Source organism: Boleophthalmus pectinirostris, unplaced genomic scaffold (genome assembly GCF_026225935.1).
Source record: "Boleophthalmus pectinirostris isolate CB_2022bp ecotype Guang Dong unplaced genomic scaffold, ASM2622593v1 HiC_scaffold_15, whole genome shotgun sequence".
NCBI lineage: Eukaryota > Metazoa > Chordata > Actinopteri > Gobiiformes > Gobiidae > Boleophthalmus > Boleophthalmus pectinirostris.
The window spans coordinates 24,331,705-24,355,378 of NW_026571070.1; the positions used below are offsets into that span (position 1 = coordinate 24,331,705).

The 23,674-nt window shown below is 40.3% G+C and overlaps 1 protein-coding gene across 4 annotated transcripts; it reads left to right on the top strand.

Annotated features, from left to right (window-relative positions):
• Positions 1 to 1,644: 1,644 nt before the first annotated feature.
• smarcd3b (SWI/SNF related, matrix associated, actin dependent regulator of chromatin, subfamily d, member 3b) lies at positions 1,645 to 23,319 on the top strand. 4 transcript variants are annotated; one of them, XM_055151131.1, is made up of 15 exons: positions 1,645 to 2,000; positions 8,187 to 8,401; positions 11,056 to 11,145; positions 12,822 to 12,864; positions 14,052 to 14,174; positions 14,257 to 14,379; positions 15,078 to 15,173; positions 16,396 to 16,497; positions 17,148 to 17,309; positions 17,401 to 17,498; positions 17,717 to 17,755; positions 17,978 to 18,113; positions 18,555 to 18,677; positions 18,865 to 18,966; positions 19,924 to 23,319. In XM_055151131.1, the coding sequence occupies exons 1-15, from the start codon at positions 1,923 to 1,925 to the stop codon at positions 19,975 to 19,977; spliced, it is 1,584 nt and encodes a 527-aa protein (XP_055007106.1). In that variant the 5' UTR covers positions 1,645 to 1,922; the 3' UTR covers positions 19,978 to 23,319. The 4 variants fall into 4 exon arrangements, with proteins under 4 accessions (XP_055007106.1, XP_055007107.1, XP_020791277.1 ...); XM_055151132.1 differs by lacking the exon at positions 17,717 to 17,755; XM_020935618.2 differs by lacking the exon at positions 11,056 to 11,145.
• Positions 23,320 to 23,674: the final 355 nt, after the last annotated feature.

Sequence of the window (23,674 nt, forward strand, 5' to 3'; positions counted from 1 at the left end):
ATACAAATTATATCCAGATGTGGCCTTATCTGCTGTAGTAGGCTAATCAATATATTTCACATATTCTATGATAAATCTAAAATTTTAAAGAAACATTTACATTTTACAATCTTTGTTAAACCACCATCTTAAAATCCACAAAATAATCAAAATAGTTTCATGGAAATACATGGAGTCCATAGTATCGGTATTGGTAGGCTACTTTGATACTTTGTCACAGAGAGACAGAAATCTCAAGAGTCTCTTTACATTTCCAGTGTTGCTTTCGCTTTACAGTCTGCCTGGTTGTTTGCTGTTACACTACACACTGCACTGACTGTAGTGGCCTCTGGGTGAAAGGTGAAACTCTGGAGGTGCTCAGAGGAAATACTCCTAACCTGCAGATGCACTGTCAAAAGGCCACTCAAAAGCACAGGAAGTCAAGGTGCACAGGACCCGCCTTCTGTGAAAGACTGAGAGGGAGCACTCAGAATCAAGCATTCAAGGAAATCAAATCACATTTTTCAAGCTTGAGTAGCTCGAAGGAAATCATTTCAGTAAAGAGAAACCAGCCGCTTTTGAGGCACAGACCAATCACTATGCCAGAGGGGAGAATCCAGAAGCAATAGGCCTACATAGGCTTATATATCCTCCCAACCGTTTTTGTCTGAAATATCCCCTAAGTATTGCCTGACACCCCCTATCTTGTGTACGGGTAATATTTTACTATAATAAATTTGTTTACTCACGTTATATTCTCATGCTTTCTTGTTTTAATGATACTGATTAAACAAAATTCATAAAACTTATTCATAAGGATTCAAATGTATGACAAAGAACATTTTAGATGCATTATATTCTTGAGCAGTTACCCCCTGGGTACCTACTTGAGTACCCCAAGGCGTCCCTGTACGCATGGTTGGGAAACACTGCTATAAACTATCATAGCAGGCCCACATCTTTGTTTGGACTTTTTATTTTTCCTCATTTAGTTAATTTAGGAGGGAAATGTTTAATTTTTAGCATGATGTTATTTGCATATAGTCAATTAATTTGGCACTGTTTTGTTTGTTTGTGTTTAATTCGGATGCCCTTTCACACCCATTCTCCTTTTATCCAAGCATGGGTCATGTGGATTGTACCTTTAAAACAGTTTTTTTAAATGTATTGCTAATCCCAACATGGTGCAGCTTTATTTAACACAAGGAATGGCTCTAATATTGACTGCGCACCATATCAGTGTGCGCCTATCTGCAGCTGCACTGTCTGTCCTGCCCACAGCACCTCGTCCATGTGACCGTATTTCAGTCTATGTATTTGTGTATTAATGACATGCTGCGTGGTCCCTTTAAGAGCCCGATGTCCTCTCTGAGAACGGGCCCGGGCCGCGCGTGTTGTGTTGACCGTGGCCTCTGCGTTGGTCACCGGGGAGACGGGACCGACGGCGGCAGCGGAATGGCCAACTGAGAGGCTCACCGTTACGAGCCAACGCAGCTTATCTACCAATGGAATGCAACAGCTGTGTGGCGTTGAGGGGAGAGCGGAGGAGACAGGACGAGAGGAGGGGGGGTGGGAGGTAGGAGGAGAGGCGGGCGGGCGGCAGGGTGGGCTGGCTGAAACCCCCCTGCCTGTGCCAGACCCCCCTATACCCACCCCCCTCTCCGCCGCGACGTGCCGGGCTCCTGAAAGGCAGCCTGAACTCCAAAAGTGAGCTAGTGTACCAGACACAGCACTGCGAGAGACTGACTGAGCTGTGAGCGCACACACGGCAAGGCGAGGGAGGAGAGGAGAGAGAGAGCGCGGGGAGCGAAGAGAAGGACGGGCGGGCAGTGCTGAAAAGGAGAGCACAAAGACTAGGAAAGTGGAGCAGGGGAGGGAACCGGAGGCTGGGAGACGGGAGAGGGGAAGACAAAAGAAGGAGTGAACCGGAGGGGACCGAGCAAATGGCTACGGAGGACACGGCGGGGGGAGCCAGGAAAGCCACCAAGAGCAAACTGTTTGAGTTCTTGGTCCATGGAGTGGTGAGTGGCGCTGTCCGTCAATCCTCCGAGCGGGCAGGGACGCGAGGCTGTGGCATGCGTCGCTCGGGTTTGTGTATGCGGCAGGCGGGTGGGCAGGCAGCGGTGCTCGGTGTGTCTGTGTGTGTGGAGAGGGGAGAGATAGCTGGCCATGTGAAGGTTATTTCCAGCCCCCTTGGATCGTAGAGCGAGGGATGGCTTTGGGAGAAGTGGAGCAGCGTGGAAGGATGCGTCCAAGCCAGTAACACAAAAGGCAAAAAACGTGCGTAATTGTTGGAATATAAAACACCCATAGCTCTCCATTTGGCTAACACAGACGCGCACTGTGCAATATTTCCCGGAGACGAGTAGAGGACAGAGGGGAGGAGGGCGAAAAACTGACGGGTCCACTCAAAACAACAAGCCCGGAGTAGCCTTCCAGCCAAGCAGCAGCGTGGTGTTGAGTAGTGTTGTGGCTCGTTGCAAGGGGATTTGAACCTGTAAGGTCATACGCACGCACAGACGTAGTAGTGTAGCTATATCGTGGTTGGAGCTGGAGCGCAATCGCTGCAAAATCAGGCAGAACAATCAGCCCATTCACGTGAAGCTAGCGTGAAATGTCAACCCAAGTGTGGCTCGTGGTTAGAGGTCAGACTGCTGTTATTGTAAGCGCACAATAGCAGTGCTCATTAGCGCTGCTGGCTTGTTTTGGTTGCGATGCGCAGAAGGATAGCGAAGGTTTGGAAAGTTTGGACTTTGACATTGAGACGCGCTGTTTGAAGCAGTTGTACGTGGCTTTTAATAAATAACACTTTAAGACCGGGGGCACTTAATGAGGGAGGTTAGGGAATGAATGAGCAAGCGCTGAATGCATAAGGAAGCAGGGAGTTTTGTCGTGTCTGTGAAAAGAAACTGTTTAAATTATAATAACAGGTTTTGAGATTAGATTATTATATCTTGTGCTAGACTATTATGAAAGTGTGGCTCATTCATTCTTCATTTATAACAAGATATTACAACTGGCATGCAGATTAGCCTAATATTTACAACCATTCACTTACATAGGGTGAATTAATATTACATATTTATAGGCTTCAATTTCCTGTTATTGCAACATTTTGAGGAGTTTTTCCTACTCAAAGGATATCAAATTTAGTTTCATGTTAATCGCCGTGGTAACTATCTTAATTTCTCATCATTCTTAAAGGTGCACTGCGTGACATTACTATTGGAGGCACTGTCACCTTCTTATCTCCAAAAAGGTTATTTCTTTTTCTTGAATGTTCCACAGTATAGATCACATGTATGACAAGGGAGGCAAGCATGTTACAGCACTACGCTTCATTACAGTTAAGATCTGTGGAGAGTCCCCTCTATTCACAGAAGGAATTATGGTATTTTTGAACAATAGACACCCGTAATGAAAAAAAGCTAGATGAATATGTTTAATGTGTATAACCATTGCATTTTCTAGTCAAAGCAATAACATCTCCTTGGAAACAATCAGGCAGTGGACCCTTCACCAGAAAAGTTGTGCAGTGCACCTTTAAAGCCTTGAATAGCCCACCAATTAAAACATGTTTGAGGATAATATGGAGAAGTTGGAACGCTTGAAAAAGAACACTAACCACTCTGACAGTCTGCTTCTTTTATTGAAATTGCATCCTGGGTCCTTCTGCGACCAATGTGACGTATCCTCATATTCATTTCCTCATTGCAAGGCATCCTAGACCACCACACATTAAAAGTTAGCTTGGATTTTATTAGACCTGTGCAATGAACCGAAAACCTGGCAGCGCTCCCTCCTCCTCCTTGAGTTCTTCATAAGGTCACGCTGAAACATCCTCATATCTTTCACTAATTACCAAAATCCCATATTCTCACTTGGATGCGTTCGTATCCCTCATAACTCCATTTTAATCACTGTCTATGCTCTGACACCTGCTAGATTTATATACTAACACCAGAAGAGCCTTTGTGCGTGTGACAGGATGGGTCATTGGCCAGGGGGGCGGGCCTGGGACCTCGTATCTGCTCCATCGGAAACAATGGAGATGGTGATTGATGATCTGCAAGAACGTGTCCTCTCAACAGCCCAATTAACCTTGATGAAGCTCATGCCGCTCCAAGCCAAATATACCCCCTCCACCCAAAGATTCAAACATGGAAAGATCTGGCTGTTGACGGGCTGGTATACTCTTTTTGTTGCCGTGTTATAGTAGTAAGGTTCACAAGTTTAGTCTTAGGCTTCATATAAATACATTGTTTTCCTTCCTTTCCTTTTCTGCATAAATAGTTGTTTTTGAATCATTTCCTGTGCAGTTGTAGTCTTGTGAGTACAGAATAGCTAATACTCTGCTTTTTCATTTTAAAATATCATGACAACTTTAGCTTTTATTGTGAATCATTATTGTCATTATCCAAAGAATTAAGGTGTAAAATAACTTATAGGAGCAGTTATTTCTTAATGTTGTCTGCACTGAAATGAAGCGTGCAAGCAAGGATCGTGCTCTGTGTAGTTCCCTATTTTTTTAGTCATTGCTGCAAGAAAAAAGTGCATTTACACGCCCATATTACGCTATTTTTTAATCTGTTATAATGTTATTTCCTCATGAAAAACATACTAAGAGTTGGTTTGTCTTTTTATGTATTTAGGCATATTGAGAGAATGAGAGAGTTCTTTTCTCAAACTGAAAATACTCTATTCCACCTTGTGATGTCATGTGATAATACAGGAAGTGCTCCACTCTGTTTTTAAATATACATACACATTCACTAGAAACATTGGTTAATTTCAGCCTTGGAATTTCCCATCTCTACTAAACAAAAAATCACAAAGTGGAACAGAGCATTTTGAGTTTTGGAGATGTAGACAGACTAATAATAAAGGACTAATAATGTAGACTAATAATAAAGGGTTACTCAAACATCTGTGAGTGAAACAAAATCACAACTCCAGGTATGTTTCTGAGGAGGAAATAACATTCTAACATTGTTTAAAGCTCAGAAGAGTCGCTTTTGGGTAATATAGGACCTTTAAGCAAAGTAGCAATTGTTGTTTGATATACAATGACAGCCCACAATATATATTTCAGTTACTGTTACGTTACATCTCTACTCTTTTGTTTATGGCAATGGAGAAATATTTATACTATGGGATATGGGATGTTTCTGTGGAGTTTGTCAGCCCGTGGCAGTGGGTGCATGACGTTACTTTTCCATACTGTTTAAACAGAGAGTATGCAGAGTCTGTTGTGGTTAACGAAGGTCGCCATGTTCCAGCCCGTGTGTGGGAGCCAAGCTGTTTGGTTGTGGTGCGGTGCTCAGGCGGTTGGGTGGGCTAAGAGCTCTTCTTCTATCATTATCAAGCACATCTCCCCCCTTCTCCTCTACGTTTGTGGAGGTCAGGGAGGGTCAGGGTAGTGAGAAAAAGCTCCCTGTCCTCTGCCTGGGAAAAGCAGATAAAATTGAACATTCTGTGACAGTGTTGGAGATATGAAGTGTTCAAGTATGTGGCAATTCAGTGAGGAGGAGACAGTTTGCGTTTGTCGAGATGCACAGAGCTATTTGGTGATTATGAGATCTCACCAACGTGAATACAGTTAATATATTGAGCTAAAACCCCATCTTGTCTTATCAATACAATGTGAATATTGGTATTTGCTCTCCTGACTTTTCCAAGCTATTACGCCTGACGCCATTCCTCACTGAGATGAAATTCAAAACTGTCAACTATTCAGTTAATGGGTACCTGTGCCACTAACATTTACCTCATCAACCTGAATACAGTACATATACTGAGCTGAAATCTTAGCTCATATTATGTCTTGCTTTCTTGTTTAAGACTTTTCCAAGATATTACACCAGATACCATTCCTCAACAAGGTGAAATTTAAACTGTCAGCTCTTCATTTAATGGGTGCCTGTGCTGCTCTATATTGTTTGCAAGTTAGAGTGTACTAAGATTACGATATTAAGTGTTCCAGTGTTACAAATTGGAAGCCACATAACCAGTGTTTGTTAGGTATTATCTCGGCATAACTATAGTACTTTCATATACTGTAGGATTAAACATGGATTACAATTTATCCCATAAAGTGGAAAAGTAAGACAAAGTACTTTTGCTAATTCTAAAAGTTAGGGTGTAATTATTAGTAAAAGTAGATGTAGTGTTGTCAAACTCGATTTCATTACAAAGTATAAATTCTGTTACCATCGATTATGATTTTCAACATTAAATAATAGTATTTTCTTTTATATTACCATGTGGTATTATATTTGTGGAATCCCTCAGTCACCCATGGTATATGTAGCCATATATACTTGTTCTGATACTACTCAAGGTAATTCTAAAGCTATTCAGTTATTCAAGTTAATTTTTGTCCTGTTGATGTGACTTTTTTTTTAGTATTGATACGTGTTCAAATGAGTTTTGATACTAGTTTTTGCAATGGTTAATATCTGATTTGATAATTTTGCCAACTCTAGCTAGATGAACAGTTGAGATAAGAAATTTGAACAAAGTTATTCCAACACAGTACATGCCAAATAGAAAAAAAACTCATTATTTAGTTGCTTTATCCCATGTTATTCATCATTTATTATACTGAAACAAAGTTAGTTTCAAGTTTGTCTAAGATATAGAAACCCTACCACTTTAACTCCAGTCGCCTACTTTTGACCCTGCACCAATACACTTTCACCTAAGTTTGTAGCTGCTTTCTCCACTCCAACCTGAGACCTTTGGATTGTTTACATCCCATCCCACAGATTCTTATGTTTAGCTCTGTGTGGGATAAGTTTGGCTTCATCAAATCCCTGCAGCCTCGTCCCCCCGTGAATATGCCAGCGCGCGTCTCACATAACATCCTCATGGCAGATAGGGTTGCTGCTTGGCTGACTGGCACAGCCCGGGGCACAGCGTTGGAATCAGTTCAGCAGGTCATATTATACAGTAGCGCACCTCCACTCTGGTTTATGTGTGTGGATTTAGAGGAAGTCAGACCACACTATCCCCGTGAATGTATCTCTTTGTGTATCAGCTATCTCAAATATTCGCTCCTGTAACAGCAGTGAGGCATTGCAAAAACTTCTTGTATATTTGTCCAAGGTTGTTAAAGCACAGTGGGTTGTAGTACTAGGCCCCTCACCATATGCTGTTTTATCCTCTTGCCGTTACGGGACACTTCTCAGTTGCCCTGACCCCCTCCATAATCGCCCCACCCCCATCAGACTTACAGACAGAGTGACAGCCACGTCTGCTCTGGCTGTATCGCACAATCACATTAGCTTCATTGTGGAGCATTAACTATATGTAGCTATTGTATGGGTGAAGTTTGTGCTTTTGTGGACTTAATGTGAAAAATTTCTAAAAGAAACTAAATCATTTTTGATTGAGTTTCCATTTACTATACAAGTTGAAACATCTAAAGATAAAGAACTAGTAATTAGACCTATTCAATTAGTCCATGGTTAGACGAGTTTTGTACCAAATGTTATGAGTTTTTGGCAGGGATCCCTAACACTATTTGGTCTTTGTTTAATTGAGTTTTTCAGTCTCTAACTTGCTAAAGTTTTTCATGGTCAGGAGGATCATACAATTAGTGTGTTATAGCAGTGAAAAAGGCACCTCTGTCTCTGCGTTTGGAACAATGCAGTGAGGGGAGGCAGCTGTTGCTATGGGAGTGACAGGCACAGGTGAGAGGTCCCCAGTTGTTCCCAGGCGTCAGCGCTCAGATGCTAAATATTGAGCCAGGACTAGGACTCTGTTTGCATTGTTTTACAGGAAGAATTATTACCGGCTGTCTAATCGTTCAGTCTGTTTTGTGAGCTTTGGTTAAGTTTGAATAATAGCATTTACCAATGTCAAGGATTTCTATTTTATTATTTACTAACAAAAGCTTTTTATTACAAGTGTGGAACAGTACTTCTATAACATGTTGGCTAAAGGTTATGTTTTGTAAGTTTCACTGAACTGAAAAGTTAACATTGACGCTAGTGTATTACGCAAAGCATATTTGTGTTTTCAGACCAGCTGTTTATTGATTGGGATGTGTTCCTAAAGGTTAATAAATATAAAAGAGAGGAGTGAGATAAAAGAATGGAACCATGACTATGTTCAATAAAGTGAAGATGATGAAATTGTTTCCTAAATAAAAACAATGCTAACTTATCTCGGGCTGTACTCAGTTTTCCTGTGTTCTCCCACAGCGTCCTGGCATGCCGTCTGGAGCAAGGATGCCCCACCAGGGAGCACCCATGGGCCCCCCCGGCCCCCCGTACGGTGGCAGCCCGACAGTGCGGCCCGGCCTGCCCTCCCCTGTGATGGAGCCCAGCCGAAAGAGGCCTGCCCCCTCCCAACAGGTCCAACAACAGCAGCAGACACAGCAGCAACAGCAGCAGGCTGTGCAGAACCGAGCCAGAAAGTGAGTTTTACTGAACCCCTTAAACGCCGCACGGCATGTGAACTACTTCACGGTGTGGATTGAACTTATATTTACATTTCATCATCATTAATATCACTAATCTTTTTTTTTTTACTTTTAAAATTGCTGACTTCCACAGTAGTAACAGAGGAATATATAATAATAAGCACATGCTGCTAGGCTTAACCAACAATGCTTTTCACTTAAAAAAGCACAGTTGTTTTCAGTAGATGTGATTGGCAGGATTGGCCAGTCAGTCCAATCTACTTCCTAAATGAAAAGGGTCTGCAGCCCTGTCCAACTCTGTTGCTAAGATTGATTAAGTTTCACCAACACTGGATGAACTTAAAGCAGTTTGTTTTTGTGGTTGTTCATTCCTACATGTTGACAATGCATTTATTAGTTTTAGTGCTATCTAGTAGAAGGTTAGGAGCTGTGCATTATTCCACATTATAAGACATCACAGAACTATTTTGGTACCAAAAAGTTCCTCATTTCACCAATCACCTCCTCAAAGCAGGACCTGTGTTCCTCTGTGCTGCTCCTTTCACTCCTTCTCTCTCTCTCACCTTTTTTTCCTTTGGTGCATTTTCACTTTGAACACCTGCCCCTCCTTTTCCATGTTCACGCCTCCATGTGTCTGGGTTCACCTTTTGTACCATCCATCAAGATACTGAGGCTCTAGCGTTTTCCTTGACTTTAGGTGGTCAGCTTTCCGACTACTCCATACACACACACACACACACACACACACACATGCTTGTACAGGAGAGGTGTGCAGCAGGTATGGTCATTAAAACACAATCAATATGCACACTCAGCTGCCTTGGTCTCCCTCTGTCTCATTCCCTCACTATCTGCAGTACAATTGATCCACTTGCAATTAGGCAGACTTGTCGAACAGGCCAGGGGAAATGTTGTCCCACTTCAGCCTGCCCCCCCTTTAGTGCCCGGGCCCCTGATCGATGGTACAGGGTGACCCATCCAGGTGCGTCGCCCCCCAGCTGCTCACCACCGCCTCGTGAAAGTACGTGTCCTCTACGCTGCTCGGATCTGGCCCGGCAGCGCACATCTGGTTGCCGAGGGCGACCCACCTGTGCGTATGCGAGCGGTGTCATTGAGACCTCCTCACTCCGCGCAGCATCAGTGAGCCAAAAATAGTATCAGATTACAGTCGGCCAAGTGTAAAGTCCTGTGAGGAGTATGGAAGCACCACAAACTTTCTGGTGCAGATGCTATAGCTGCAAATTAGGGCTGGGCAATATGACAAATAACAGTAGCAAAGTATTTTATTTTATCTCTGTACCAAATCAAATACATACAAAATGCCTTTCAGTGTTTATTTCCTGAAGCTAAAAAATACTGCTTTGTAATCCATGCCATTTCATCTTTCAAAGTCTGAACTCTGCTCCAACCCACATGTTTTTACTGACAGACAATTGGCTCTAGACCTTTAGACCTCCCCATTTAGAAGAACCAAGGTGATCACTGACTTTTAGAAATGGCTGAATTTTGAGGAATTGCAAAGTCCTAGTTTGTAAAGTAACTGCAAAAATATCTTGATAGCTTAAGTAAAGCAACCTAACCAAACCTGTTATCTTGTTCTATCTTGCAAATCTTGTTGTGGGAGAATCATTTAAGGTTAGAATGAGTCAGATTAGAAAGAAACTTTATTCATGCACAATCAGAGAAATTTAATAAATACAGGCTGTGCTAATTTATTTCACAAAAAGAAATCACAAAATTTGGGTCTCATATTTAGTTCATTATTTAACAAATTAATTAAGTTCTATTTAACTGAACCCTGTATATAATAATATTGTGCAGTGTTATAGAAAATGTTGTATATTTCGCAGCCATGAAAACACTTTTAAGAAAGAATAGTCAGCATAAAAAAGTATCTCAAGGTTAATTATGACACTAACACCTCGATTCATATCTTGTATTCTTAAGGTGTGATTCTGATTAGAAATGATGTCCAACTTCAGTAGGCGAAACGTCCATTGAGTTCAACCACAAAATCTTCTAAGATGATAATTAAAAAACAAATTCATTTTAGCTTTCAGATTCTTTGTCGCTCGAACTTTACTGAAGCCATGTTAGCTGTACTTCTATTCACTCAAGTCAACACTAACCATGACCCAACTGTTTTTATTTTTATTTTCTTCTCCTAACAGTCCATTACTAAGCAACCATGACCCTCTCTGCTCTATGATCCCAAAAACATTTTTGCGTTAACTTTTGGATTGTATCACTTCTGAGTTTCTTATGACAGGAACCTTTAAAAATTTCACTTTAACTTTGCCTTGTGCACCCTTAGACCCCATTCGCCACTAGTGCTCCATCCATCTTGCCTCCAGTGCCCCTCCAAGCACCTCTTTCCATTATCAGTGTAGTGTGTGTGTGTGTTTGTGTGTGTGAAGCATGTTTATTACGGCTCACCGTGAAACACCGTTGAGTTTCAGATCAACAGCCCTCTGTAGGGTGCATGGACACACACTACCCCATGCTAGTGCCTGTCGGAGTACACTCACTAACACTTGTAGCACACACAAACATTTAAGCAGTCTAAACCTAAAGTCCCGCCCCTTACTCCCCTTTAAAGTGTCATATTTACATTTCTAACAGTACAACCTTCAAATTTCAAACCTTAGGAAGCCGGTCGGATTCCCAGGAGCCAATGAGATGCCGGCGAGGCAGATGGACATGAGAGAGCCCCAATCAGATCCCACGCTCGGATCAAAGTAGGAGTTTATTCTGCTGCATGTCCGTTTTCTCCCCGCTTTGGTGGTCCTGATCTGAGTGCCCTGTCCGCTGAGCCCTGGGTCCTCCCTCCAAGGCTCTGTTTTGGCCAGGCTCATGCCCACAGAGCTGCAAACGTTTGGTTCCTACAAGTAGTGGTGCATGCTTTGGACTGGAGCATGGCATGATAGGAACAGACTGTGCAGCTAGAGAGAAAACAGAGGCCTTTAAAAAGTCCTTAAAGTCAGTGCAGAATGTTGTGGTGCAGGTGTTACTTTCCCTTTGAAATGTACTCTCCAAATGATTCATGGTTTACATTTTGGGCATGTGGTCCTATAAGCAAAAATGAAGTTGAGACACTTATAGTTAAATATAATTAGTATAATATTTATACATATAGTATAATGTTATTTTACCATACTTCCCTACTCACCAATTACATACAGTACATAACAAATAGCCTTGAGATTTACTCCAATTGTAGGAGCTGCTTTAGTTTGTTCTTAATGTTCAGATAGACCTTGTGTTCATAGATTTAACCTTAATGAAGTCAAGTTTTACTGGATGCTGAACATTTTGTTAAGGGTTGCATGTGTAATGATTTTCTAATATTACCTATGAGATATTATGAATACATGTTGATACATCAAGACACTGTGCTCATTTTTACATTTTTCTTATTTAGCTATATTTTTCAATATTGCATTTCATTACAAATAAGATTGTGCACATAAGTGAAGGATGCTATGTGGAACACTTTTAACCACTTAAAACTAAAGTTTAAACCATATTAAAACGTAGTCTGTGGTAGCTTCTTCGTAAAAGGATGTGTTTCCCAGCTCTTTCCTTCAGTGATTTTTCTGTAGTTTGACTGTGTTTGTTCAGCCCAGCTCTCACTTCACTGGAGCTTCTGCAATGGTGCTGAGGACAGTGCTGTTGTACTGACCAGTACTGACCAGTACTGACCAGGGCTACACATGTTCCACAAAGGACCTTCATAGGAGCACAGACAGTGGGTCTGGGCACACAGTACTGCATGTCACCTGTACTTATTACAACTGTACTAGTGTGCGTGTGGGTCACTTTGGATCACATGACCTCATGCATCTGACGCAGTGCCTGTGATGCATACCAAGTGACCGCTGGTGGAGTTTTGTGGCACGCAGCAGTTTAGAACAGCAAGTTCAGAAAACAAAATGCATGACATTTGGCCAAGGAACGGTTTGCTTGTTTTGAAATATTTGAGCTGTAAATATTAAGTCACTAAGAGAACACACACACATATGGCACTAAACATTTGCTTTTGCTCCGAGTCTCTCTGGTAAGTATCACAACAAACAAATGCAGTGGAAATGATTTGTCAATGAAGACTTTGGCTCATTCTCTTTCACTGTGAATGTCTCTGTTCCTAAAACCACTGGAGTGTGTCGGGCAGGAGATGTGATGTGACATTCTTTTGGCCGTTAGAGGCAGCTTTCTCCTCCAGGTACACTGCTGTATTTGAGAACACAGGACACACACACAGGCGCACACACACACACACACACACAGCTGGGGCGCTGGGGTGCTGGATATGGCCCAGCATTTTAGCAGATGGCCTGGGTGCTACGCTATCAGTCACCATAGTAACATGCTCTCTTTTTCCTCTTTCCCTCTGTCTTTCTCTCCGTCTCTCTAGTGCTAAGAGAAGGAAAATGGCAGACAAGATTCTTCCGCAAAGGGTGAGGCTGCATATTTTTACCTTTGTTGTTGTTGATGTTTTTATGTTTGTCATTATTTTTGCATGCGCCACTGCAGTACAATCCCAGTCAGGGGTAGCCAGGTTTCCAGTCGCAGAGGCCGTATCATTAAATGCGACTTCCAAATAACCAGAAGGTACGGGATTGTTTTGCAATAGATTTGGGGGAGAAATTGACCAAGAACAGAATTTCGATTTGAAAAAAACAAAACAAAACAAATACAAACAGTTAAACAGTATCTTTTTTGCATCATGTGGTCGGATAGCTGTATTTGTTTATGAGTTTTGGCCATCGCTGTGAGAACATAGAGCGTCCAAAAGCTTATCCTCTGCTATAGTCCAGACAGGATAGATAGCATGGCTTGGGGGCGCCACTCCACTCCACTATAATGAGTCACGGATAGGGAATGTCTGTCTGCCTGGCACCCTGGCCTGCCGAAAGCCAGAGAGATGGAGATAGGAGAGGAATGAGAGGGGAACAATGAAGCGGCCATTTAAGTGAAAAAAACCCAGAAGAGGTGAAGCGAGCCCTTGATGCTGGAGGAACTTTGAATGGTATGCTAATGTGATGTTGGCTGCATCTCATTTGGACCCCCCTGTGTCCTCGGAGTCGACCTGCAGGATTTTGATGGACCGAGCAGTAGCTTAGGGACATTCACGGCTAGACTCCATCGCCCGGTGAGGAAGTCATAATAAGAAGGCGCCCATGGAGGGAGAGAAATGATCTGTCAGACAGACACCAGCAATCTGAGCAGTTTATTTTAGTCAGTCACATCAGTCACCTCCAGTCCAACCACTGTGGACATTGTCGTTTTGTACAGATGTGAGACAGACTCCTGTCACAAAGCAGTTATGAAGTAATAGAGAACTAGATTTAAAAAAAAATATGGTCTATGGTATGTCACCTGAATTGATTAACTTATTTGCATATTGGATCTTTGTATTTTTGCATTACATTCAGAACAGCATGTAAGATCAGATTAACAAATTAATAAAATAAATACTTAGAAAAATGCTCTCCCAAAAAACAATACACTCATTAGTTACATTTTAATTTACAATTTGAATAATTCATATCCAAGATCCAACTTGTGAAAACATAAATAAAGCAGTATATAATATATATAATATATAATTATATTGTTGTAAAAATGTATGTTATGGTTTTAGATCCGTGAGCTGGTCCCTGAGTCGCAGGCGTACATGGACCTTCTGGCCTTTGAGCGTAAACTGGACCAGACCATCATGCGCAAACGCGTGGACATCCAGGAGGCCCTCAAGAGGCCCATGAAGGTACTGAAAATATTCCGTTATCATTAGCCCTGTTTAAATGTTTCTTTAAACAGTGGTCTGCTCTGTGCTCTTGTGTCAACAGCAAAAGCGCAAACTAAGGCTGTACATATCAAACACCTTCAACCCCGCCAGGCCTGACGCCGATGACTCTGATGGAAGCATTGCATCATGGGAACTGCGAGTGGAAGGGAAACTGCTTGATGATGTGAGTATTATATTTACATTTGTATGCAATAAGTTGTCTTTGTATTGAAAGAAATGAGGTAGGCTTTACTTGTCTAGACAAAGGCAGTATTTTGTATGATGACTTAAAAGTATGCTACATTTGCAATGCCTAATATTGCTACTTTTGCAACTAGCCACTGTTTCTATTTTATTACTATTATTACTAATTTTGATACAATGCAACTGGTACTGTGGCCATTACTACCCTATTTTTCACAAACACTTTGCGGTTACATTTTCAACCACTCCCAAAACGTTTCCATTGGAGTCCTTCCTAAAATCCATCGTCATCTTTCTTAGTTCATTCAATATAAAAAAAATCAAATAGCTTTGTACTCCTCTGTAATTATGAAACCCAGGTAGCAGAGTAGTATTACATGATTGATATTTTGGAGGTTTGTGCAGAGACCAGTGAAGCATGAAACATAATGATCTTACAGCGTTAGTGCTTTGTAAAAGACTCTGATGTTAGCTCACTGAGGTACAGCTGTCATCTGAGCTGGAGGAAACATTTTCACAGACCACAAATATTTCTGCTCAGCTTTAGAGGAAGTGGACCCTGAGAATGTTGTGTATTTGTCATCTTCCTCAGGCTTCTCGGGGTTTGGTGACTAATACTTCTGTGAGAAAAGCTATTTTGTGTTATTGCATTAGCTCATGTCTTCTTCTGTGTTTCAGCCTGGGAAGCAAAAGAAGAAGTTTTCCTCCTTCTTCAAGAGCCTGGTCATCGAGCTGGACAAAGACTTGTATGGTCCTGACAACCATCTCGTGGAGGTAAGAGTTAACATGTCCACTGAGAGCTCACAAATGTTTGTATGGTCATCAAGAAGCCGCTTCTAAGCACAACGTTTAGTAAGGAGAAGTGTTGTAAAATAAAGCTAAATTTACATGAAGGATTACTAAGCATATAAACTTTCTTCCACATATCTACACTAATTACAAAAAGTCTACACTACAGTTCTTCACTAATTAATATTTACAAATTATTATTTAATCATAGATGTGTCCTTCAACACTGTAAAACAAGCACTACAAGTCCCTGCTTGAATAATTACATTTTGGATAACAAACACCAGCAGCTTTTAACATAACAAAGTTTTGCATGCACATGTGAGTGCTTCAGGGAGTTTACTCATTAAAACTAACCATCAGTTGTCCTTCACTTTGATTTGGACAAAACAGATTTACTGAAAACCCCACTTTAGGAAGTTATGGAGTGAAAATGATGACTTCTCAAGGTTTTCTCTTTTTAAGAGTGTTTTAGTGTGGCACTCAGGTGCTCTGCTCTAAATGATTTCCATCAAGAAGTCTCTGCCTTGAAGCACAATCACAGTTTAATCAGCCGTTCTGATTTGAGGAAAGCATGAGGGGCACAGTGAGTCACAGCTCAACATTGGAGCACAGAAACAGGTCACACTATTTCTAAGTCTTTCAGCCCAGTACAAATACTGTGTACTGCTCATATTTAGAATGTGAGGAGTGCTATATTCTATAGGCAGATTACATACTATCTTAAAGGGCACTACACCAGATGAGCTCTCAATATATTGAAGAGCCCTCTTGTGGTCAAAAAAGCATCTTGTTGTTCAAGCGCATTTTTATCTGAGGTTTTTGCCAGTTCTTATATTTATTGTATGATAAGGACAGTTTTCCTCAATTTTACATAAAAATGTAAGATACAGATGACCTACAATGATATTAAACAGTAGAACACTTAAATTCAAGGTGAAAAACTTCCTCACGTACACACAGCCACATCAGAAATACTACCATTAGTATGAACATTACTTTACAGACAGTGAAATAATTAGCGCTCATTTCAGTACCGAGCTAATAGAGCCATCTACAAGTTGTCGTGGTCGCCGGGGATCATTGAATTAGCCGCACTAACAGAGTGTGAAACAAACTGTGAAGAGACACGACCGTCATGAATGGAGCCAGCTGTGGTTAAGGGGGTGTGCGCTGACTTCCTGCTGTGCTCTGATTGGTCATTTAGTGGCACCGCACGCCCACCACCCAGGAGACGGACGGCTTCCAGGTGAAACGGCCCGGAGACGTGAGCGTACGCTGCACTCTGCTACTCATGCTTGACTACCAGGTAAGGACCACCAAGTTCAAAATGAAATGGGATAGTATGGAATTACAACAGTTTTATTCTCAAATCTATTTAAATGCACCGTAGGAATATATATATTATATTTCATTAATTGTCATACTCAATGTTGTTAAGATTGGATGGTGAGTCATAATGTAATTAAAATAATGTTTAATGTTTATTTTGTAAGATAGCTGCTCATTAAAATTAGCTTGACAACAATTACTTTATACTCTAACTTTATGCATTTTTAATAGAGCTTGGGATGGAACGTCAAATAAGAACCATGGGAATCAGCCATGTTTGAAGCAGCATTATTGTTAATGAACACTAACTGAAAATTTTATGATGTGTGACGACACAATCCCGACCTCTATATAAAAGCTATTACAACTCCATTTGGGACCTATTATTTTGTAATAGACTGCAGTGATTGTATTCCACTAAACCAAATCCTACCAAATCCAAGCCAAGAAATCACCTGTACAAATATGTATCAATTACCTCAAACATTTGGTAATATTTATAAGGTCTACAACCACGATTTATTATGTAGAGTTCCAAGGCCAAACCTGATATAAGTGTTTCATTAAAGTAGACAGGATAGGTACATGTGATCATAGGTAACAGTTGTATTGTGGTTGTGTGTGCAGCCCCCACAGTTTAAACTGGACCCCCGCCTGGCCCGCCTGCTTGGGATCCACACACAGACACGCTCCTGTATCATCCAGGCCCTCTGGCAATACGTCAAGACCAACAAGCTGCAAGACTCCCATGACAAGGAGTACATCAACTGTGACAAGTACTTCCAACAGGTACGGAGAGCTGAGACCATGACTGTGTTACTGCAAAAATATACAACTAAAGCATTGTTGATTGAGACATGTTTGCAACTTTTTTCCATAGATTTTTGATTGTCCCCGACTGAAATTCTCTGAAATCCCCCAACGTCTAACCAACCTCTTGTTACCTCCAGACCCTATTGTTATCAACCATGTTATCAGGTATGTTTTGATTTGGTGTTACTGTAGGACTTAGATAGTGGTTCTAGAAAGGTTAGCGTTACCGTCTATCTCAACCCTTCACAATGTCTTTTGAGTTGTTATAGAAATTTAAATCAATTTTTATTAAGTTTTCTACTTTGAAGTTTATTACAAATCTATAGTGTCGGCTACTACCATGCCGATAACTTGTAATCTTTAAAATACTTCATCCCCCACAGAGAGCAACAGACACCTAATCCAAAATGGATAGTGACAGAGTAAGTGCTGCAAAAGAACATGTTTTCAATACACATATATTTTAAAGTGGGAATGGGAAATGCCAACGCAAACTTGCAAAGGTGTCCAGAGTATTTCAGATGTCATAATAAAACACGTTAGCCTTTAGCCCTTTTTTCTGGTGATCCTTCATAGTTTATTGTTATTCAGGCACATGGGTTTAAATAAATAGACTGTTGGCGTGACTATTTCTGTGTTGTCAGTGTGGACCCCAATGATCAGAAGAAGACGGCATGTTATGACATTGATGTGGAAGTGGAGGACCCTCTGAAGAGTCAGATGAGCAGCTTCCTCCTGTCCACTGCCAACCAGCAGGAGATCGCCTCCCTCGACAACAAGGTGAAGTTAGCACACAGCTACTATCAACACCTATATAGCTTTGATGCTATTGGTAACATAGAGGTGAATGATAGTCTGTAGGTATTTATTACTGAAACTTTTCACATCAAGTAACGTCAAAGTAAATAGTTAAACTACTACCAGATAAACTATGTCCAAAAGATAAACCAGGTTTTAGGATTAAAAAATAGTTGAAGAAGTTCTAAACAATGACCAACCCCAGAAGAGGACATAATGTGGATAAAATTAACCTATATAAATAAAACTGAACAGAATTTTTAAATAGTATTATTTTGTGCTGTTAAGCTGAAGTAATGGCAGTACTAGTAGATGTAGTATTAGTGGCTGTTGCAGTACCCTGAATTATTAACAGAGAGGCAGAGAGAGACAAAATGGTGCTTTGGGTTGTCTAAAATATTTTTCCTCTTGCTCCTCTTCCAGATTCATGAGACCATCGAGTCCATCAACCAGCTGAAGATCCAGAGGGACTTCATGCTTAGTTTCTCCAGAGATCCCAAGGGCTACATCCAAGACTGGCTCAAATCCCAAAGCAGGGACCTTAAGGTTATTAATACACACCCACACATACTTGGCACTTCTCTCACTGTGAAATGTCTCTATAAAACAACATAATACGTTCTGGAGAAGGTAATCGTTAATGATAAGAATCTGCATGCGCTAATTAATATCTGTAATTAGTTGAACCTAAAAAAAGCAGTTGATGGTGAATGTGCCCTCTTGTGGTTGCCAGTTGATGACAGATGTGGTGGGGAACCCAGAGGAGGAGCGCAGGGCGGCGTTCTACCACGAACCCTGGTCCCAAGAGGCCGTCAGCCGCTATTTCTACTGCAAGGTAAGAGTGACACGTCCATCTTATACTTTTAAAGACATATTTTTTATTTAACTATTCATTTTTGTGAGTGTGTCACCCAGCAATAAGTTGTTCTCTCTTTAGTGCCTAACCACAAATGACATTTAAATTATTATTGTCATTGTTGCCTGTTTTTGCCTATTTGTATATAGATGTGTTGGTTGAGATTGCAATAGAACAATATGATGGACAGAATAATTCAAAATAGGGATGGCCCATATACAAAAACAGTAATATCATGATTTTGGTTTTATCATAATTCATGTAAACTTAATAAATGCATATGGCCTTGAAGACATAACTAATGTCATGTGATTCTTCCGAAATTTCACACTTCATTGCAATTGGTTAAATCTACCTCACTCATGTCGAGTATTGCTGATGCTCATTAATAGGAGGGATGGGTTGGAAAAGTGGCTTTGTTTGAGCATAGAGCTGCATTCCAAAGAACAGTGGTAAAACACAACATTGTGATTCTTACCAAAATAGAAGATCATCACAGGAGTGCAACCAAGATTGGATTTTTATCATATTACCATATTCTCCAGCCCTAATTCAGAATTTTGATTCAGGAAAAAAAAACATTGTTTCTACAGACATTGCCGTGTTAAAAGTATTGCTTCACTGTATTGCTTTACTACACATTTTTGCATTATAGTGTGAGCATTAGGTGAGATACACCCACCACATAGTCACAGTAGAGAAAACACAGAAAGACAACAAAACATTCACTCGCACCTTCACATACTAGGTGCAATTAAAATCACCATGTCATGTCTACAATGTGGGTGGTGGTAGAGTGCCCCAAGAAAAAAGTTAGAATGGGAGTTAATGCATACTCTACCTGAGGATGAGTCAGCATACCCAAGAATCAAACTTGCAACCTGCGTTTCTATTTACAATCCTAATTCATTATACCTTCCTGTTTTCCCCTATCAGATCCAGCAGAGGAGGCAGGAGCTGGAACAGGCCTTGGCGGTCCGCAACACCTAAGAAATGGTTTGGCTTTAGTCGACACCAATGAGGAGTCATCACCGAACATCAACACATGGGAGACGTTAAATGCAGGCCTCTTGGAACACCACTACTATTCGCATGTAACCAACTGCGGGGTTCAACATCTGACCTTAAAAACTTCCTCTTAAAGCTCCTGTAAATACAACACAACTCCTGAATCATCTCAAACATGTAGTCACCTCTACCGTTTTTGTATTGTATTGACACGTTTTTTTAATCAAAGTAGGTGCGAAGACAAGTGTGACTGGGTGCGTATTTCGCCTCATTAATTAAGGGAATTTGTTGAGTTTTGAAATAATTATTTACACCAGCAGTGTTGAGATTACAGTCTGGCACATCAGATCACGGGACACTGAAGTAGAGCTATGTATAAATTGGAGGTGTGGATCTTTCTACAGCGTCTCTGCTTGGAGTGAATCAGTGGCTGTTTACACGCACACCAAAAATCTGATCATTGTCGGATTTCTCGAGTTATCAGTTGGGATGCATCAATACTGAAAGATTTGCTGGATCACATATTGGCTTTCCAAATATCGGTAAATTCTGGTTGGATGTATAAATTTATTGAAATTGAAATAGACAGATTATTTACTGGTCATAATCAGTCTAGAAAGTCTCACAATGTTTGAATTTTTATTTACACAAAATTGTTCTGTGGTTATGTGAGAGATTAATAACAGCTATCTAACACATTTTGGCACACACATACACACTTGTCTGATTTTATTTTTGTTTAAAGGAAATGCTCTTTTTAGTCTCTGCGCTGGTATCGGTTGATATCGGGTGTCAGCAGATGCATAAAGCAATAGTTTTGGAATCAGTATCGGAAATGAAAAAGCTGGATAGGTGCATCCTTAGTTATCAGATTCCTGAAACCTCATGTAGTTACAGTAATGTGAGTAATCTGATTTCTTTCTGTTGACACGTGCAGGTTTTAACAAAGAAAATTATAAAAGCCAAACTAATGTGGCAAAGACATAAACGAAAGAAAAATGCTTAAGACTGAGAGATATTTTGAAATTCATTGTACTTTGTCTTCCAAATGCTACAGTAAAAATAAATTGATTAACAGGTTAACAGGACACAACAGGTTTACGATGATTGGACTTCTTTTGTGCTTGTAAACAAATATCAGAGGGCAGGGTATATCTGATTATTCTAGTTATCTGATTTGTACTGGCCATGTAAATGTACTCAGTGATCGGGTACCTCACTTAAAAAAATTCACCATGCCAGTATTAAGTTGTGCTCATATGTGTTGTCACAAATTAGTAACTAGTTTCTTTGAAGGAATAGCGTTTCTTCCTGAATCATTGAAAGTTATGGACATGAAGCTGTGTTTTGTCCAAATCACTCACTGCCTCTTCCTTGTGTAGTATTTAAATGTGCCGACAGTGTTACCAAAGGTTGCAACGAAGAAGAGAATGCAGCGATAATGGCCACTGTAGGTTTGGGTTCAGTAGAAATTGCCTTTTAAATCTTCCATTTGTGTGTAGCATATTGATTAGTAAACCCAAATAAGTCCCAAATTACACCTCAGTCAATCAACTACAGGCAATTTTTAGTGTACTCTCATCTGCATCTGTCCATTTTTACTGCTTTTTTGTTACTTTTTTCTAGAGATGTGAATGTAAATAGTTTTTTTCCCTTTAAGAGGGTCAGCTGTACAATATATGACAGACTATCTTTGTGTTTTGTTGGATTCGGGGGCCTAGGTCATATGCTGTTGTATAGGGAACATCTCTGCTTTTTGAATAGGTTGCGTTCACATCAGACAAAGAGCTTGGGCTTGTGTAACTCTAGGGGAGATTCACTGTTTTTGAAATATCAACAATTTTGAACCATAAATGTTGAATATTATTAGTTGGGAATTGGCTTCACAAACTTGACATATAAGACTCATGTCTTATGGTCCTTTCAACTGACAGCTATCATGTTTTTGCAGTTGAATAATGGCCCCACTTTCTAAAGCTATTATGAAAATATAATAATTTCACATTAGTTTATTTATCCTGACAAAGAAGATGCTCGACTTTTTTCAGTTTTTGCTTATATGTAATTAAGCCCTATAATTACGGATATTGATCATAAACAGCAAATTCCACCATAGATGTTTGACCTGTCCTCCAGCTTTTAAACTATAGGGATTCTAGAGTATTGTGATTTCATGTGAACGCAACCTGTTGTCTGGATGCGAGTGTCCCTGTGTGTACTATCTAGGCTTGGATCCTTTTTAAGTTCCTGCCTCCTGTCTGTCTAAAGCTCCAAGCTGTAACAAAATAACACTCATTTCAATAGAGTAGCTGTACCACATCGTCTGATCACCTTTACACTTTTGTATGACACTTGACTTGTATGTATATGCTGTATTGTCCCATTGAGATTTCATTGTTTCTGCAGTCAGCTCTAGACGGGACCTCGCAGGGTTTCTTTGCACTGTGCTGTCGCTCTATCTTCGGAGACTCTGATTGGATGATTTCACGAAGACCTATGCATGCTCTTAAGACATCTGATACACCTGATAACGCAGTATATGTAAATAATGATAAGTCTGGCATAGCAGCCGGTGTATTAAGATCCATCGAATGCCTTCTGGACATTACTTTGCCAAAAATGAAAACCCCTACCAGCACTAAGTGTAGGAGAGATTTTGTGAACTGTTTTTGTAAACAACAGATGTAGGGTCAGTTATTATTATTAATAGTAGTGTATGTCTGAAGTCTTCATTGTGCGTCCAGGGCATTAAACTTCTCCACTAGCACCCCCTTGTGGACTAAACGATGAACTGATACATCAGCAGACTACTGTTAGCAGCAGAGGTTCAAGTTACTAAAACTATTACTGTTGACGTGTGTGCCACTTTTTTGCATGTTTCAAACGACTCAGCCTTTCTGCTCTTTTACATACAAGGGTTACCAACTTGAAGGCAATACTATGTGAAATACTGTATATCAGCAAAAGTGAAAATTAATTTGTGATTTCAATGGTTTCACAACAACAAAAAGGGAAAAGAGCTGTGACACTGCAAGACAGCCTGGATGTAAATAAAGAAGCGCTTGCCAAAGTTTGTAAATGCCATGAGATCTTCTGTGTGTTTTTTTCCACCTTTTAAGATTTTCTATAACACTTCATCCAAACAATGGTCAATGAGGTAAAAATATATTCTATAGCTATATATATGTGTGTGTGTGTGTGTTTGTGTGTGTGATTAAAGAATATTTTGTATTTGAATATTTAATAACTGATTATATGGTGTAGTATATTCTCTAATGGAATAATAGTGCTAAAATTGCATTTGTGAATCAAATCTCAAATACATAAAATACACTGTATATGCTATACTTAGCTGTGTTTTAGATTAGATTAGGTAAAGCAAATCTAGAAATATGTTGTTGGAAATGTACAATTCTACAAACAATTATAAATATACTTATAAAAACAAATATATACATTTGTCATATTTTCTTAACATTTTTCTAACAGGAAAGGGCTGTGTATGCTTTGTAGGCCTAGTAGAAATTAAAATGTTGTAGGAGTAGCATTCACATTTTGAAGTTTCCATTTACTTTCATTAAAGTATACAGCACTCCAAATAGCACACTGCAGAGGAAAATTCTTATTAGCCCATGTAGGTTTGTAGGACTCAGCCAATTACTGCAGGCAAATACTTCAC